We start from the raw sequence: 18,094 nt of genomic DNA, 5'->3' as shown, positions 1-18,094 counted from the left end.
ATCTGATATGGAACGTCAATATCGAATGCAGATTGTGTTGTTTCCCCCAAACTACACCAAATGGTATTAAAATGAAGGCTCGAATTCTCCAGACTTGTCAGCCTGGGCCGTAGACTTTTATGCCCTGTAGTTTGGAAGCTTCCATAAACAGTCTACCGTTCGTTTCTACATTTGTTAGGCTGTCGTTTGGCATATATCTTACACGGTGAGATAGACATGTGGAATTTGCCTTTTCCTTCCCACTAGGATACACCCAGAGAAAAACACAGAGTATAGATTAGTTCTGTGGTTTCAAGATGAGAACAAAAATCAAGCACTTACAGAGACGGTGGAGCTTGGTGTATTTGTCCCATAGCCTGAGGAGGGGAGAGAAGCCAGAGACCAGCGGCGCCCGTCCGTTCTGTGGACAAAGGGAGCTCGGTTAGGCCAAGTGTACAACTGCTGATACCAGGGAACCCCAGAGAACCCTCAGGGAATTAGGGTATCTTTAATCAAACAAATGACATAAACATAGTCTATGAGGATGTGGGAATGCTTGGCCAGGGTTAGGGTAAACAAACATTATACAGCAGGTTGCCTTTTATTTAATAGGAATCAATACAGCCAAACAAGTAGAAAGTGAATGGGTTGATCCATAGTATTGATCTCTCACTAATACACTTTGACAAAATGAATACCAGGATAATTACAATGGTCAGACTCAGCAGATTCAAAGCAGTGCAAGCAGAAAGAGGAGAGGAAACACATTCTGTGTGGAAACCGACAACTGGCCAATGATCTCAACGTGGACCCAGACTCCATCAAGGTGCAAGACCCTGGGGCAGGGGCAGGGCCTTAATAGGCTTTCCACCTCAGATTTCTAAGGGTGTAGTTTTCCTTATTGTAAGCAGAGGTGGTGGGAGCACCGGGCTCCTGGTTACGTCACATTCTAAAGCAGTGAATAACTATGGTCAGAAAGCTTGAAGCTCGGGCTTTGGAGAGTTATTGCTTTCTAACATGACCTGGCTTCATACAACGTTGGCACAAATGTCACCTGCAGAGGCTGTGAGCATGCAGCAACCTCTACCCAGTCACCCTAGAGGCTGGAGGGAAACTTCTCTACTCATAATGGCAACAAACACGAAGAGTGAAGTTGCCTGCTTCAGTCCCAGAGTCCAGGTAGCCAGGGTCCTTAAAGAGAATGGCTTTTGTCCTTGAATGGTGACTAAACGGAGTTGGACTGTCGGATAAGTCAGGGCCAGTACCGGGCTCTAAGTGAACTGTGGAGTAGTTATTAGTGGCGATGTTGCTGGTAGGACAAGGGGCTGCCACAGAGCAAATTTTCAGGGATTTCTGTTATTCAAGAGCTTTATTCAAAATTTCAAATAAGATCATACTGTAGCACAAACTGACAGGAAAAACAAAGACATGCAAATTTTCCAAAGGGCAAAACAGTTAAAACGTGTTATTAAAAAACAGCACTACAGTCTTAGAGACAGGATCATGTGGAGATGTTCTGTAATTCACAATTTTGTTCATTTACCAAGGGAAAGACAACAATGTAGGAAGCCTAACAAAGACACATTCACCGGAAGCTGAAATCAGGGAATTCGACTGCATCAGACTTGAGTTTGAGAAACCACAATTTGATGCTCATGTGGGAAACTGACATGGTAGCCTGATAGTCAAAGGTGGGTCTTCTAGGCTATGGTGGTGTCACCTCCAATGAACGCAAAATGGTCCACAGACACAAGATGGAGGCCAAGCAGACACATCACAGAGTGACTACAATGCTAAGATTTTAGTGAAATTTACCTGTCATTTCTGTGGCCATGATTGGAGTACAATTGAAATCATGTATTTTTAAAAAAAGAAAAAGAAAAGAAAAAGAAGAAGCAAAATGAGATGTTTATTTATAAATACTACACCAGAGAAAAGTAATTGGAGGTGATTAAATCATGTATTTGTTTAAGAACATTTTTATATAGATGAAAAAATGTTGAAAATTCTGAGGAAAATAATTACAGTATGCATATAAAAGGTACAACCACCAGTTTAATGGACACAGGCAGATCTTATATTTAGAAGCAATGCCTCAATTTTATATTTTAACCATTTTTAATTTAGCAAAGACAGGATATGATTATTAAAAGGACTGTTCAGTTCATTTAATAGCAATTATCAGAAATTAGACTCCGGAAAGAGTGAGGGACACATTTCCCCAGCATGATTTTGTTTTGTGATTTGTTAATTCCATTTTCCCTCAGGTATCCACGGACGTATTTCAGATGGATGAGCAGTTCCAAGAGGAGATATATTCTTATTAGTTCTGAAGCATAAATTACATTTGCTTAGTCCAGAAAACACACAACTGGAAAGATGTTTAAACAAGAATGTGCTCAGTTCTTAGTACAGCCATCCACCAGAAATAATTCATGTCTCATAAAGTTCCCTAAGTTGCCTGTGTCTGTTTACTCAAATGGAGCAAAAGGACCATTGCATTTCCATTGCCATGACAACTGCACATCAAAAAGTTACTATATATGCTATATGCAGTACTGAATGGAGAAAGTGCCCCCTTTCCACGGAAGCCATCACACAGGCACAATCTGGAGCCGACTAACAATGCTGTCTTTTCTGTTTAGTAGCTACCAAGAAAGCAACATCCAAAGACAACATCCTCATCTTCCCAAAGCAACAAGGCTCTTCTGAGAAGAATCTTTTCTTTGTGAGTGGAAATTTCAACGTTACATCAAATCAAAGAGGAGAGGAAAAACAGCTGATGAGAATGTAGGACACAGAGAATGGGGGTTGGGGGACAACTCACAAAACATTTAGATTCGTGTAGTATACAATAAAGGGTGAATGCTCTAATTCTAGCCTGACCATTTTAATTACATGAAGAGAAAGCAGGTAAATATGTTCAGTAATTATAGTATATAGTAAGTATGGGTGATATACTATATACACTGTTGGGTCAAATTCATCTGTACCAATCACCAAGTAAAATCTACTCCTGAAAGAATTATCAGACTAACAGGAGGTTACCCTAGTCAACTGGTATTAAAGGGACTGAAGACTTAAAGTCAGAAGGGCAAACTTTTTCTAGAAATTTACTTATGGAAATATGTTCTGAGGATTATCTAGGCAAATAACAACTAGGCAACCAGGAGATGTTGCTGGCACTAAATGGCACTAGATTGCCAATGAAAGAACAGCAATTTATAGTGTCTCGGGGCCCCAGCTTCTGGCAAAGGTAATGACATCATCACCTCCATCTTACCATCAGATAAAAGTGTTAAATGATCCACAGCCCTGAAGGCTTGAGACTGTATGGACTGAGGATCTTTCATCCAAAGGTCTTTGGACCAGAAACATTTTAGGTTTAGAATTTTTGATTTGCTTTAAGAAGGTATTTCCCCACCTACTAAATGTCTTTAATCGTAAATTTGAAATGTTTCTAAGTATCCCATTGTTGCTCGGAACATTTCAATAGTTCTCAGTAAGTTTCAGTACGTTTGGAGACCACTGAGATGGCTCATAAATAAAAGCACTTGCCGTGCAAACCTGAATACCTAAGTATGATCCCTAGAAGCCACACATCCTGTGGCACACGTGCGAACACACGTACGAACACACACATGCATATGTATACATGCAGAGAGAAACAGACAATAAAATTTAAGTATAAGGGTTTCAAATTTTGGGATATTTTGGATCTCGGCTTTTCAGATTAGCTTTCACATATGTTAAGAATTAACAATTTGAAATGTTTCCTTGTCTCAACATGCATTATTATGATGATTATTTTTCTTTTCGTAAAGTCAGTAGGTTAAAAACTGCCCCAGTAGGTTTACTCATAGATCTGTATTTTACAATACAGTGTGTATCATCATCCTTTACAGTCTGTAACTGGACTATTACATTACTAGGGGTGTCACAGGGAGAATATTGAACAAGGAAGGTCAGAGAAGATTAATAAGCCTAACCTTTGTGTCTTCACCCCAAAGTGATTTCAAAGACAGAGCCACACTTTCTCTATTGGGCTACATTATAAAATAATGAAATGTTAAGAGCCTCAAATTACTTCTTAAAGGCTCAGTGACACATAGCCAACCAGAGGCAGTGGAGACCCCAGGCCAATGGTCTATGTCTCCCGAGAGAAGACCATCTCTAAAACGGAAGATGTTGGCAGATGTTGGGTAGAAAGCACCGGTTTGAATTCTCACAATGAACCCAAGGTTCTATTTACCTGGAGAAAAGTTTAACACAAATCACTCATGTTCTAATCAAAATTAATGGATTTTGAAGAGTGTGGAAGGAGTCCCAGCTGGTAGCTCATGCAACATGAACTGGAGGTCTCCAGTGATAATCCCCTGTCACGGTTTATGGTTTATTTGTCAAAAATTAACATGCTTGGGAGGTTGTGATTTTTTCCCACAGCCCAGAAGCCAGATTCATCTGTCCTTCAGTCTCCCACTTAATTATTAGATGCTCTTCATTTTTATAAATCTGGCAGGATTATGGGACTGTGGCTTCTGTCATGTTGTAATACACACTGCAATGAGATTTGCACTTAGTTATCACTCTGGGTAATTGAACGCACCCACCCTCCGTTTTAGACTACAGAGGACACTTTGTTTATTGACTTTCAATGTTTTTCCTCCCTACTTGGAATAGTGAGCTGTCATGAATTAACAGTCACTGGGCAGACACACTTTCTAGGGCCAGTTAGCTTTTGCATCTCTTTTATAGTATAATAGTTAAAAGAAAATCTTAATTAAAAAAAAAAAAGTCGAATCTCAGAGAAGATCCAGGTGTGGGGCACTGCAAGGTCTTTGAGATGCTATCCAGTCGTTCCTCACCCAACGTGGGATTCAGAGGCTTGAGCATGATGGGAAATGACTTCGGTCACAAGAGAACAAACATTCTTGGATTGGGACTTAGATTCTTAATCATACAGGGTTCTGGAAACGCTGCTGGAATCTTAATTACAATACAGAGCTCTGAAACTCCTTTTCTTAGGATTTCAGAACATAAAATGTATCACACGCTGACAAGTGTGCTCATTAGTGATGTGTAGAGGAACAAAGGCATGTTTCCTGAGACCTATCTATCTGGTTTAGGAAATGCTATCCAAATTCACTTTAGGGTATAACTAAGTCTCTGAGAAATTCTTACAAATAAATAGGACATCCAGACCATAAACTAAATTTATTCTGAATATTTGCAGACCTGAAGTGGCGTTTTGCATTCTGTCTCTCCTGGGTGGAAGAAGCAAGACACATACATGAGAGGGGCACAGGATGTTTGAGAAAAACATACTGATTCAGAATCCAGAAGAAAGGACTGAGGCTATATGGGTGGGGGGGGGCAGCCTGGGAAAGCTTGGGTGTTAAGGGTCTTAAGTACAGACACTTCCTCTTGACTCAGTTCTCCAGGAGCAGAGGCATAGCTCCTAAGCCTTTGCTGCCTAATTCTAAGTACAACTGTAGTAGAAAAGAACTCCAGATACATTGGTGCACGCCTTTAATCCCAGGGTTTAGAGGCAGAGACAGGTGGATCTCTGAGTTCGAGGCCAGCCTGCTTTACAGCCTGAGTTCCAGGACAGCCAGGGCTACACAGAGAAACCCTGTCTAGAAAAACCAGAGCTGCTTTATCTCAGATCTGTCATTCAACTGCTTCCAAGTGCACACCTTGTAACCCAGAGTCTCATTTTTACAAAAAGGACAACATACGATAACAACAAAAGCTTGTACCAGGACATAGATAAATAGAGCCTGCATAACAACACCTCAAAAAAAATCAGTAAAAATCTGTTCAGGTTGGTTCATGCATGTTCTAAAGATGGGAGAAAACAGAGAGAGAAGGACCTCCCTGCCATCACTGAGGGTCTCATTTAGCAAAGGACCAAGGGGACCCTCCAACTCTAAGACAAGGCAGAAGTCATCATGAAAATGGTGAAAGCCAGCGTGTTCAATGTGACAAGGTCCTTTGGTTGCAGAAGGCTTTATGTGGTAATGAACAGGCTCTCACAAGACAGAACCCCAAAAGAGAAGGTAGGAGGAGGACAGGAGAGAGAGTGCAGAGATACCCTGAGGGAGGGACCACTTTATGCCCCACTCATATGCAGTCCTTACCTCCTCGCAAATGAGAAATGGGCTGAGGCACTGGGGGAGAAATTCCTTGGACTGTCTTGAGGGCTATTTCCTGTGGAGAGAAAAAGAGAAATGAACCACCTAATTTTGTTTTTGTACCACTATCCATATCCAGAATCTTCTTTCCAGTAATCAGTTTCTTTACAGTTCTGCAAAATATCATTTCCTCTAATAATGTTGTAGCTTTGCCTCGAGCAGGGATCTGGGATGCAGGAGAGGTGGGGGTGGGGTGGGGTAGGAATTGGAGGGTGGGAGGATACTGAGTTCCAGCACAGCTTTCCCAGTGGGCCAAACACAGGAATATATATATTAAGCACTATAACCTAAGCATTTTGGTCTGTGGAATAATGAGTACATACATGTTTTGTATTATATCTTTAGAAGCTAACATTTAGGTAGCTGGTAAGCTCAGGCTGCCAGTGGCGGTACTTTTTATTTTGTGGCAGGCAGCCTTGGGATGAAACAAAAAAGACTTGAAAGTGAAGGCTTGGATTCTAAGATATACATTTAAAAGAGAGTTGTGTCAAAACCAGTCATAAAATACGAAGGAGAATCCAGCCATCTGGTTCTATTTCTAAAATGTCTCAGGCTCTATCTTAGCATTGCTGCAAGAACCTGGCAGGATTACCCCTTACCAACACTGTCTTCAGCAAGCCCTGTGCCTCTAAGCAGCTGGAATGTGACTGGCCAGGCAGACTCTCAAAGCCGTGGCCACAGGGAGATGGCAGCACTCGGCTCTCCTCAAGTCCTCAACAGGCAGAGAAGGAGCACTGACTACACACCGGAAGGAGGGCAGCTCCCTGGGGGCTTGTTACTTTCTCCATTAGCCTGCTCAACCTGCTGCTGATCATTGACAAAGCTTGGCAGGCAGCTGGCGAGGGCAAGTTCAGGACACTCCAGACCATGCTGCTTCCCTTGCATATTTAATAAGATGCACAGCATTGTGGGAGGATCACTTGGGAATGGAGCTGGTTTCAGGAAGGAGGTGAAAAAAGGCTGCAAAGTAGCTCTATAGTTTCTTGAGGAGTGGAGAGAGATAGATGGAGAGATGCCTTTCATTCCCAATAGCAAGGTCACTGCCACATCACTGGCTCTTCAGTGAGACTGACTGACCACTGTAGCCAGCTGTAAGGAATACTGAGTCCTCCCTAGCTTAAAAACGATTTGTTATTAGTGTGCTAAAAAAGAACAGCCTAACACCTAAAGGAGGGTAAGTTTAGTGTTACCTTGAGGACTTCTTACACTGGCTACATCTCCACTGAAATTTTTCAATTAACTTAAGGTTGCAAATTTTATAGTGTTGTCTTCAACAGATGCTATTAACTTTATGACAGCACAATCAAAGCCATTCAACGGGGAAGCGCTGAGAAACCGTTTCTTTATAGAGAGCCAGGCAAGGAGCGGTCCCCCTGCCACAGTGAAATTTATCATGTCTTTGCATCTGCTGTTCCCGGGGCCCCTGGAGGAATGGATTTTGCTTTTGCCGTCCAGTAATCCAGGATTCATTCTGTCTGTTTATCTACACAGCAAATTAACTTATTTTGATTTCTCTCAACAGCATTCATTCTCCCACTCCTAATTTAGCTTGTGTGTCACCCTCTGCATTCTGTAAAAGAGCTCAATAATGTCAAGATGGCTAAAAGCCCTTGCTTCCTAAGGGGGAGAATCTGATGCTTGGCATCACTGTATAGAGGTTGGGTTTTTTGTTGTTGCTTTAAGTTTGGGAATATATTCATGTTGTTCGTACACCACAGAGAGCAAACTACCAGTAAATTATTAGTTGTTAACAAAAGCAGCTGCTTTCTTTTAAGCCAAGACACTCTGACAACAGTCCTTTCTGCCTCATTCACAAGAATAAAATAACACCAAGGGAATCTGGCCCGATCCCTAGCCTGTCTTCTCTGTACAGAGAACACTAAAGCCGGGGGGTTCATGTGGTGAGTAGAAACAAAGAACTCATTAAATACCAAAACTGGGGAGAAAGGAGATCCGAGGGATGAACATAAAATGGTGGCCCCTTAGGAAGCCAGTGCCATTTTATAAAACACTTCATAGCACATGATGATCTTCAAGCTTCAGGACAGACAGCCAGAGACAAAGAAGACTGATTTAATTCTGCCCTTCAAAGAATAAAAGCTGCCATTACCAAAGCTTCTATTAACCATTCCTGTACTTAGCTTCATACCCTGGGCTACCTGTCTAGGTATGATTGAAACTTCATTTTCCCCCTTCACTTGGTCTTTCCCTGCCATAAAACCAAACCCTGGATTCTTTTACCTTCAGCATGAAGTCTATATGGCCATCTGTGTATCTTAACAACTCTGCAGATCTATTCTTTTAAATGTAGGCCAAAAGGGGGAACTGAAATGTATACGGCATTCACAAAGCTGTGCGTTGTTTAAGAACTAGACTCTTCTGCCGGATGTTAACAAGAATGTCATAGAGCAAACTTCAATAAACCATGATGATAATAACATCAGTAAGTGGTGTAATGTTTTTGGACCCTGGCTATACACAGTCTATCCATGTTTTGACAATACTGGCAATGTTTGCTGGAAAAAAAAACACGAGTGGGGCATGTAGAAAGAATTGGGATGGTGTTGTGTGTTGTTGATATAACTATATTATCACTAAAGTTCCCTAAAGCATAGCAAGATATCAGAAGGACAGGGACTCAATGGCAGGACAGTTCAGCAAGCTTCAAGTAAGATGGTGGAAGGGGACTTTGGGCAATCAGAAACAACTGAGACGGAAACGCTGTAAACATTAAAGAAGTTTCAGAGATAAGCTCTCTAGCTATAGCAAATTCAGAGTGGTACAACCAATGACCCATGAACTATATTCATTGGTACCAGGTAGTGGGAGGCTTTTGAGATGCTTGAGTGCACCAAAGGAGATGGAGATGAACCAGCACACGCAAGGGCAAGAGACAGAACTTCTGCAGTAAACCAGAAGTGGTTGGTGACACATTAGAACCAAGCCATGGAAAGAAGAGAACACAGAGTGTGTCTGGTGTTGGCAACATGGGTAAACTAGAGGGACAACATGGCAGAATGATCCACTGATAGAGAATCTTGAGGGGTAGGTGGGACTCTGGTATTAACACAGGAAAGGGTAAATTTGCATTGTATAGATGATTATGTTATGCATTGAACAAAATTCAATTTTCCTTGGGGAGAAATGGTAAGATTAGCACATAGAGTTAGAGAGGTCAATTGTGGAAGGTTTTATTTTTATTTTAAACAAAAAAAAAAATGCCCTACTTTTTGGTCTCTTGGGCTTCAGCAATAGTGTTTTGTTATACAGTGTCCTAACTGTTCTGAATTTCGGGTAGATGGGTTCATGCCATTTATGCTCTATGAAGTCTTCTCTGTTGAACGCATGAATGACACTTCTTGAGAAGAGAGAGTGAGACGGATTGAAACTGGAGTCCTACACATGACCTTCACTCCTTGCACGCTGCTCTCTGAATTCATCCACCCATCTGCAAAGCAATACCTGAGAGACTCTCGAGTAGAAACTGGTGCCAGTTAATTCTCTGCCCATATGTGCAGCACTTGCTTGTAACTCACATCCTGCTGCTCCTGGGATTTGCTGGCTCTTGGATATTTGAGAGCTCGGACACTTTATGGACTGCCAGCATCACTGCTGATGCTCCAACCTGATGGAGTAAGCCTCAGCAGTGGTCAGGCCTTGGGTAGGTAATTAACACCATGATCCCCATAAGGCAGAGGCACAGCTAAGACACAAGCAGTGTATGAGCCATGCTTTACCTAACGGCACTACACGGGGTGCCTCATTTTGGAGGCAGTTATTGTGAAGAAAGTGATCTCCAGATTAATTAAATTGTTTGATTGCTTTGTAATTAGGATGGAGAAGTCCTGTGTCTTCGCCACAGAGAAGCAAGCTGCAAATCTTTTTAAAAGGCATATGCTTTACCCACTATAGATTATTAATGTGCTTTTAATAGCTATCTGTTCACAAAATGACAGTTTCCGATGCCTCAGTTTTCTTTAAGGACAGAGGGAATCCAAGAATTAATGACCACTGCCATTTTAAACTCCTGGTGGATCAAAGAGTAAGCTCCCCCCTCCCCCCCCGAATCCTCATTCTCATTGCTTGATGATCCCCTTAAATGAGCAATCAGTGTGGTGCTTTCTGAAGGCCTCACCGTTCATCAGCAACACATGGCCACTGCTTCACAACCTTAAGACTACACTGTGCCAAATCAAGGATCTCCTTGTACGAAGACTGGCTGCATAAAGTAGGACTTGCAAGATTTACACAGGAACCTCCAAGAGAATGAGTCATGTGAAATCACAGTTCAAGTAGCCAGCAAACTTCGAGTGGATCCCAGTGGACCATAACAGGTGATGTGTGAAGGAAAGTCAGAGATCTTCCTGTTACTTAGACACCTGTCTCTGAAATTGGCTCCTGTCCAGATATGATTGTGGAATATTAATTAAACCTGGGCAGCTGTTTGGGCCCTAAATAACCAAGGACTATCTTTGACTGGCTGACAATGGTATGCTATACTCATTGTGGGCCGGTGGATAAAGGACACCAATATCCTTGGGTGTTCAAGGCAAGCACAGATTATTCACAATGCATTAAGGTTTTCTTATAATGTGGAATTTCTCTGCCTAAGTCTGGCATAGCCTGAACCACTGCCCCAATACTTGACTAAGTCAGGCAAGAAATGTTTACTAATCCTCTACTTCACAGAAGAGAAAGACATGATAAGATGTTTCTAGCTGTTCTGTGACCAGCGGACTGCAAGTAGGCTAGGGCAAGAGCAGGGAGATCTGTCAGGAAGCTGGCCACACAGACAAGGGAAGTACACTAGTTTGGATGTAGCGACTGCAGATCTTAAAGAGGAACTGGCTAGAAAACCAATGTGGTTTGTTGAAATAACCACAGGATAAAGACGGGAAATGAACAATCAAGAATAGCTTATTACACACCTGATAGAGAATCAGGGCCTCAGATACTATCGTCAGAGAAGCCCCTCCTTAAAGGAGATGAGATCTAACACAGAGACTCACAACTGGATTATATGCAGAGAGATCAATAGACTTTGGATAGCTCATCCTAAATGGGATGTCTCCATTAAAGCCCTGCCCTGGAGCTCAGGGATCTCTGTGCAAAAGAAGGGGAAAATGATTATAAAAGCCAGAGGTGATGGGTGACTTCAAGGAAACTGTTTCTTCTAGATACAACAGAATGGATGCATACATACAAATGCAGAGATTGTGGCAGCTTGCATGAGGCTGACACAGGTTTAAGCCAGACAGGGTCCCAGCATGGGAGGGGGACATGCACTCAACTCCACTCCTAAGCAAGAAGCCATCTGTAACCAATACTCGTTGTCAAAGAAAAAAACTGGATCTCTTCAGTGGGGTCTCAGTGGACAAAACCACACTTCAGGGCAGGCCCTGTGCCTGGGAGCAGTTGACTGACACAAAATGAATGAACTCATGATATCTTTGTAGATCTTTTTGTCTCATTTTTCTTTGGGCATTTTTTTTTAATTTTTCATTTTTCTGAGGATTTTGTGTGTTTCTTGGGTTTTTGTTGTTTTTTTATTTTACTTGTTTATTGTCAGAGAGAAAGAGAACATACAGTTTGTTGGGTAGGGTGGTGGGGTAGATCTGGGAGGAATTATGGGAGGGGAAACCAGGATCAAAATATATTATCTGAAATAAAATATTTAACAGAATTAATAATTTTTAAGTTAAAAAAATAAAGGCTTTAGATTCCAGACAAATGGACAGACACTAGTATTAGTTGAGATGGAGGAAGACTGAGGAAGGGCATGCTTTGGGAGCAGCAGAATTAGGAGCAAGGCTTGGATACCCAGAGTTGAGCTTCGAGTTGTCTGACTACAGAGGCAACATTTCAGATAGCTGGAAATGCATCTAAATGCCCTCTTCATATGCATGTGACATTGTTCTCAAAGGTAACAGTATTAGTGTCACCTAAACGTTTAATAACTTTGTTAGAGTTTTCTTACTATCCTTGAAGGAAAAAATAACTTTTTTCTACTTCAGGTTACATAATGCCTAGTGACTTAGTGTCACTGACTTGTTTGCAGACTTAAAAACCAGTTGACAACAACAACAAACAAAAAACAGAAAACAAAAACCACAGAGAAAAAAATTTTCATAGAGTAAAGATAAAAATTCAGGTACTAATTGTAACTGTTCTGTCTCCTGAAGGGAGTATAATGATTTACATATTATGTTCCATTCCTGTCTTCCTCTCACACATTCCCATTGGCTAAATACCAATGAGCTCTAGATCAAAGGTTCTCAACTGGTTCTCAACTGGTGGTAGGTCCTGTCCCCTCTGGTAAACCTCTAGCTCTAAAAATATTTACATTATAATTCAGAACAGTGGCAAAACTAGCTATGAAGTAGCAATAACAATAATTTTTTCATTGGGTCACCACAACATGAGGAACTAACTGTATTCTTCATGAGGGTCACAGCATTCAGAAGGTTGAGGACCACCACTCCAGATAAATACACAGATGCACAAAAGAGGTCTTTGACTTCTGGGTGCCTAACTTGGCTCCTGCTACACACTCACTTTAAACATGTTGCTTTAGTTTCCAAATTCAATGAGTTTAAAGATCTTACTGTTTAGTGCATTGAGTTCCCTGTGAGAACAGATTCCAGATGAACAAGACTACTGACAGAAGCAGATATGCATTCTACCCATTTCAGATCACCTTGCAAAACCCATTCTGGACCTTTAGTCATTTGAAGGAAACATTTACCTAAACCAAAACCTTTAAATGCATCAAAATTACTTAAACAAAAATCTCTTGATGATGGTCAATTACAGTAAACATACCATTTGACAACAGACTTATGATTCTCAAATATGTAATGTTTTTCAAGGAGTGAGTGATGAGGTTATAGGGTGGAAAGCATATAGAGGGCGAAAGAGAGACTCAGTAAGAGGTCAACTAAGTGTCATGAGACTCACAGATGTCTATTGTCTCTGCTTCATGAAGCCATTCCTCTGGAATTTGTGTCCTGTGTTTGAAATGCAGTGGCATTGACATGAATCCCTTGGAGAGATGCTGTAATGGGTTCTTGAGAATGTTTTAGCTTTCCATTGACCCTTTCTTATTACACTGAATTGATGTCACATCTCAAGGTGATCCCTGGTAAAGACTGGTGAATGGTAAGAATGGTAAGAAAGTTGATTTGGGGGCTGTATGTTTTCCTCCCTCTACAGTAATGCATCCTCTCAGCAAGAGAGAAGAGATTACTTTCACCCTTTGTTTAAAGTTCCTGAGCTGTGTTTGTAAGGTCGAGGAAGGGGAGGCAAGAACACAGTCACAGTAACAGATATTCCTAACTTCCATGCAATTACATGGAACTTGATTAGTGCTATTAATCTCAGATAACTAATTAGCTCCTGAATCTGGATAGGACTGAGTTAAAGAATACAGCAGTGTGTACATGTTATTATTTTTTCTATCTGACAGAAAGGGATTTCAATTCCTTAACATAATTAGATACAAAGAACTTCCCTTTTATCCTAGAAGAGGGGGGATGTTTATCAGGAAATTGGTTCTTAGACTGTTAGCTCCAACTGGTAAGTAATTTTGAGTCTGAACAGAGGCATTTTAATGAAAGGCTGAACATTCATATAGCTTCCTAAATGTACCGTAAAGGTGATGCTCGTTATAAACCTTTCTCTCTTAGCTCCTTTTAGTTAAAGAATGAATACTAGAGCTGAGTTGGTCCTATTTAACACATTCTAAATGTTCCTATGGAATCCAGTGGGTAGGAATCTCATCAACACAGCAAGATATAAGCGAGGGGTTTTCTTTGAAATAATTATTGTTTGGGTTGGAAATTTTTGCTAACCTATCCCTTCGTAAGAAAATTACGTGGAGCGAGATGAGAGTCTAACAGGTCTGAATTCCTAGTGTCCGTTCATAGAAACCACACAGATCAAGGGCGTCCCCAGGCACTGACACTTGGTTCAGATAATGCTTCTCACACTTTTCCTTTACATTCCCTTAGATCAGAGAAGGAAGGGTTCTCACTGTGGGCTGCATACTAACATCAACTGGGAAGCCTTAAAGATGCTGCTGCCCAGACCGTGCTCCACTCCCCTTGAACAAGATGACTTCAGTCGGTGGCTGGGTTTGAGAAGCACACCTTAGAATTTGCTCATGTCGACAGGTTACATACCCTTTAGAGCTCTTCCCTAGATATCTGGATTTCTGTTCCTTTGCCCAATTCACTCTAAAACTCCATTCCCCACTCTTGGGCATATGAACTCATATGTCCCTTTTACATATTCACCGCCCTCTGACCGCTAAGTATTCTCAAAAGGGCAGTTAGATCTGAAATGCCTTCCCCATCAACACGAACAAATACTATCTTGCCATCTCAGCACTTTCAATCCCACCCGCCCACAGGGGCCCTCTTGGGTTAATAAGATAGGGAAATGTTCTTGTCTAACAAAGCACTTCAGGTTCCCAGTGGGTTCCTGAAACCACAAATGAAACAAATATTGTACTATGCTATGTTTTTTTCCTATGCATTCTCATATATATATATATATATATATATATATATATATATATATATACATATATATATATATAACAATATAGTTTAATTTATAAGCTAGGTACCAGAACAGGTTACTAATGTAATCAGGATTGAGATATGAAGTATCCCTTAAAAGGATTCATGTGTAAAATGTAAAAGGCTTGGTTCTAAGCTGGTGGCACTACTGAGAAATGACTGGACCATAAAGGCTTGGGTCTAATCAGTAGATTCAGTCATTGATGAGTTCATAGTTTAATGGGCTATTCAGAGATGGGTCTGCAATAGCAGGTCATTTGAGGTGTAACTTTGAAGGGAGTATGTTGTTACTGGTCCCCTCCTTCTCTCATTCATATTCTCCCTTTCCTCCTTCTGTCTTCCTTCCTCCCTTTCTCTTCCTCCTCCTCTTCCTCTCTCTCATCACTCCACCAAGAACTGAGCAGCTTTCCTCTGACAGTCACTTCCGCCATGCTTCAGCCAAGATCTTACCACAGGCTCTTAGTGATGAGGTCTGGTGACCAGGGACTGAAATCTCTAACAACTTTGAGACCAGATGAAACTTTCCTGCTCTACAATAGTTTCCCCAGGTATTTGTCACAGTTAACAAAAAGATACCTAACATAAATACCACAACATCTACTGTAGTGGACGGTTTTTTTTTATTGCTGTTGTTTCTTTACAAAATACGAAACTTTCACCCTCTCACTAAAAGGAAACACTTACAAGCTTTTCTTTGTTTTATCTACACTGGGGCCATTATTCAGGAAAAGACGAGACACTTAACTGTATGCCCTATGATGCTTCAGACAGTGGTCTGCCAAGGGACGTGACTAGTAAGAGATTAATGGACAGGATATACAGACTGATGTCCTGGCAGGATGTGGCAGAATGGCAGTCACTTCAGCATCCTCCTTCAAGGGCCAGTGAAGAAGTTACAAACCGTTTACCTCTGGGATTTCCATTTGTAATGTTTCTTGATATTTAAAGTTTATATTTAAATTTAATATTTAAAGTTCACCATGGCTGTCTGAAGCCACAGAAAGCAAAGCCATGGGGAAGGGGGTACATCTCTTCACATGTGTGGTCACAATTCTCTCCTACATACGCACACACAGACCAATCTCTCCCTTCCTCTAAAACAGCAGTTCTTAACCCCCTTGGGGGGAGGTGCTGAATGACCCTTTCCCGTGGGTCACATAACAGATATCCTGTGTATCAGATATTTACATTAGGATTCCTAACGCTAGCAAGATTACAATGATGAAGTAGGAATGAAATAATTTTATGTTTGGGGTCACCACAACATGAAGACCTGTATTAAAGGGTCACAACATTAGAGAGGTTGTGAACCACTGCTCTAAAACGAGATCATTCACCCTACATGAGTTAAATTATGCATAATTCATACGTTCCTGGGTGAAGGCCTAAAACATTTTTAAAACGCAAGTAGGAAAACATTCACTAACTATAGGCTTTAATCATTTTAGTCAAACCATTTTCATTATAAACAGCAGCTAACAATTCACAAGCAACATTTGACTTAAAATGTGTCCCGTTTATGTTTCTCATTTTTCACGGCCTACTACTTTAGCTGTGTGATATTAAACCAGTTACACAGTATTAGGACAATTAATACCATCCAGCCAGCTTGGTTTCCACAAATGACCATCACAAGCAAAGTAAGGCCTCTTAATCTAATCATCAAATTATTTCTTGTAGAAAATATGCTCCATAGGGATATACATGCTCATTTAGGTCCACGCCCTGCTATGTTCTGTGCACATTATTGTTTGCCCATGATGTTTTCAGTAAAGAACCTTAAAATAATTGATAAGTATAGTAAGGGAGTTGGTTCCAAAACATATACAACTGCAATTACATGCTGAGCCCTTGTGGTCTTCTGTGATGTGATGAGCCAGGGAAGAAGTTGTGACTAACCTCATAAAAGGTATACTGAATGTAGATTCCCCTCCAATAACCATGACGTCACTAACACTGAGTAATTAGTCTGATTTCTAGTACCAGGCATCTTTTCCCTCTTGTGGAACAGGTCCTAAGTCCAATCGGAGAGCTTGGTTACCCCAAGGTGTACATGGCACTACTTCACCTTTAGGGTTATCATGCCATGCTGGTCTTTGGTGTGGTTCATAGACATCACAGTTGGGGAGGACTCTGATTGCTTCCCTCCTTCGAAAGCTTGTGTGGTGCCTTCTGGTACCATGAAAGTTAGTCAGGGAGCACTGCAGGAGAGGAGCCAGAAAGATTGTAAGAGGCAGATCGGGGAGTCCGCAGTGAGACTGTTTCTCCTAGCAATGTCAGTACCTACACCCATAAATTCTCACCAACGTGAGTATCCGAACAGGAGCTGAACAAGGCCAACACCAATGGACATGCCAAAGTGGATGAGAAAAGACCATGTGGCCTCAATCCTATACAAAGAACTTGAAGCAAGCAAGAAAAGCTAGGAGTGGTAGAGGTGGTCTTCACGGGGAGAAGCAGGCCAAGTGGTTGTCCAGGGCTATGTGGTCAGCCCTGAAAACATACATACATGTAACATTATAAGAACTGAGCAGGTTTTACTTGGGAATATAGGCAATAACAAATTAGTGGGGTAGGGGAAAAGCCATGAATTTGAAGGCCATGGAGGGAAGTAGGGAGGGAGGAAAGGAAAGAAATGTAATTATAATCCTAAAGTTAAAATAAAATAAAAATCATACTGGAATTTCGAAGACCTTCTTTGAATGAAAAGAACAAGCAAGTGCATATTTTGGCATCAAAATTAGTTGACAGCTTTTCTTAGGAGTCAGTATACGCTGGGCATGACTAAATTCAGAGAACCAAAGAGCAATGGCTCCCAGCGCTCCCTTTGAGCGATGTTTGGCAGGGACAGTGGGCAAAATGAAATGCTAACAACTCTGGAGAGAAGGTTTAAGCCAGAGCTTTGTATTCTGAAAATAATTCAGAGACCAAAAATAGCCCATGTTAGGATCAATAAAACATATGAAGGAGTGTTTAATATCCTTAGCCATCATGGAAATACAGATTGAAAGTACAGCACGATTTTATCGCAGTCACTCATAATGGGCGTCATTAAGAAAATCAACAACAAATGCTGGCGAGGCCAGGAAGGGCAATGACACACTAGTGGTGTGAATGTAAATGACTCTTCACTATGAAAACCAGTATGGAGGCTCCTCATTAAAGTAAAGTGGAACTACACGTGGCCCAGCTCGATTCCACCAAGAACATATCTGTAGGAATCGAAGTCAGCCTACCACAGAGATACCCAGCAACCACACTTACTGGCACAGTAGTTACAGCAGGAGAGGTGTGGAATCAGCCTTCATGCTCATCAGCTGAGGAGTGGATAAAGGAACT

The 18,094-nt window shown here is 41.3% G+C and overlaps 1 protein-coding gene across 1 annotated transcript in view; it reads right to left on the bottom strand.

Annotated features, from left to right (window-relative positions):
• Positions 1-18,094, bottom strand: part of LOC114634821 (microtubule-associated serine/threonine-protein kinase 4) — a 166,609-nt gene that overhangs the window by 70,594 nt on the left and 77,921 nt on the right. The window contains exons 3-4 of the mRNA XM_028783425.1: positions 6,120-6,189; positions 322-400 (exon numbers count right to left, since the gene is read on the bottom strand). Of these exons, the coding sequence (XP_028639258.1) occupies positions 322-400; positions 6,120-6,189 (149 nt within the window). The remainder of the gene's footprint in view (positions 1-321; positions 401-6,119; positions 6,190-18,094) is intronic.

Source organism: Grammomys surdaster, unplaced genomic scaffold (assembly GCF_004785775.1).
Source record: "Grammomys surdaster isolate TR1022 unplaced genomic scaffold, NIH_TR_1.0 99, whole genome shotgun sequence".
In the NCBI taxonomy this organism is placed as follows: domain Eukaryota; kingdom Metazoa; phylum Chordata; class Mammalia; order Rodentia; family Muridae; genus Grammomys; species Grammomys surdaster.
This window is presented reverse-complemented; position numbering and strand designations above follow the sequence as displayed.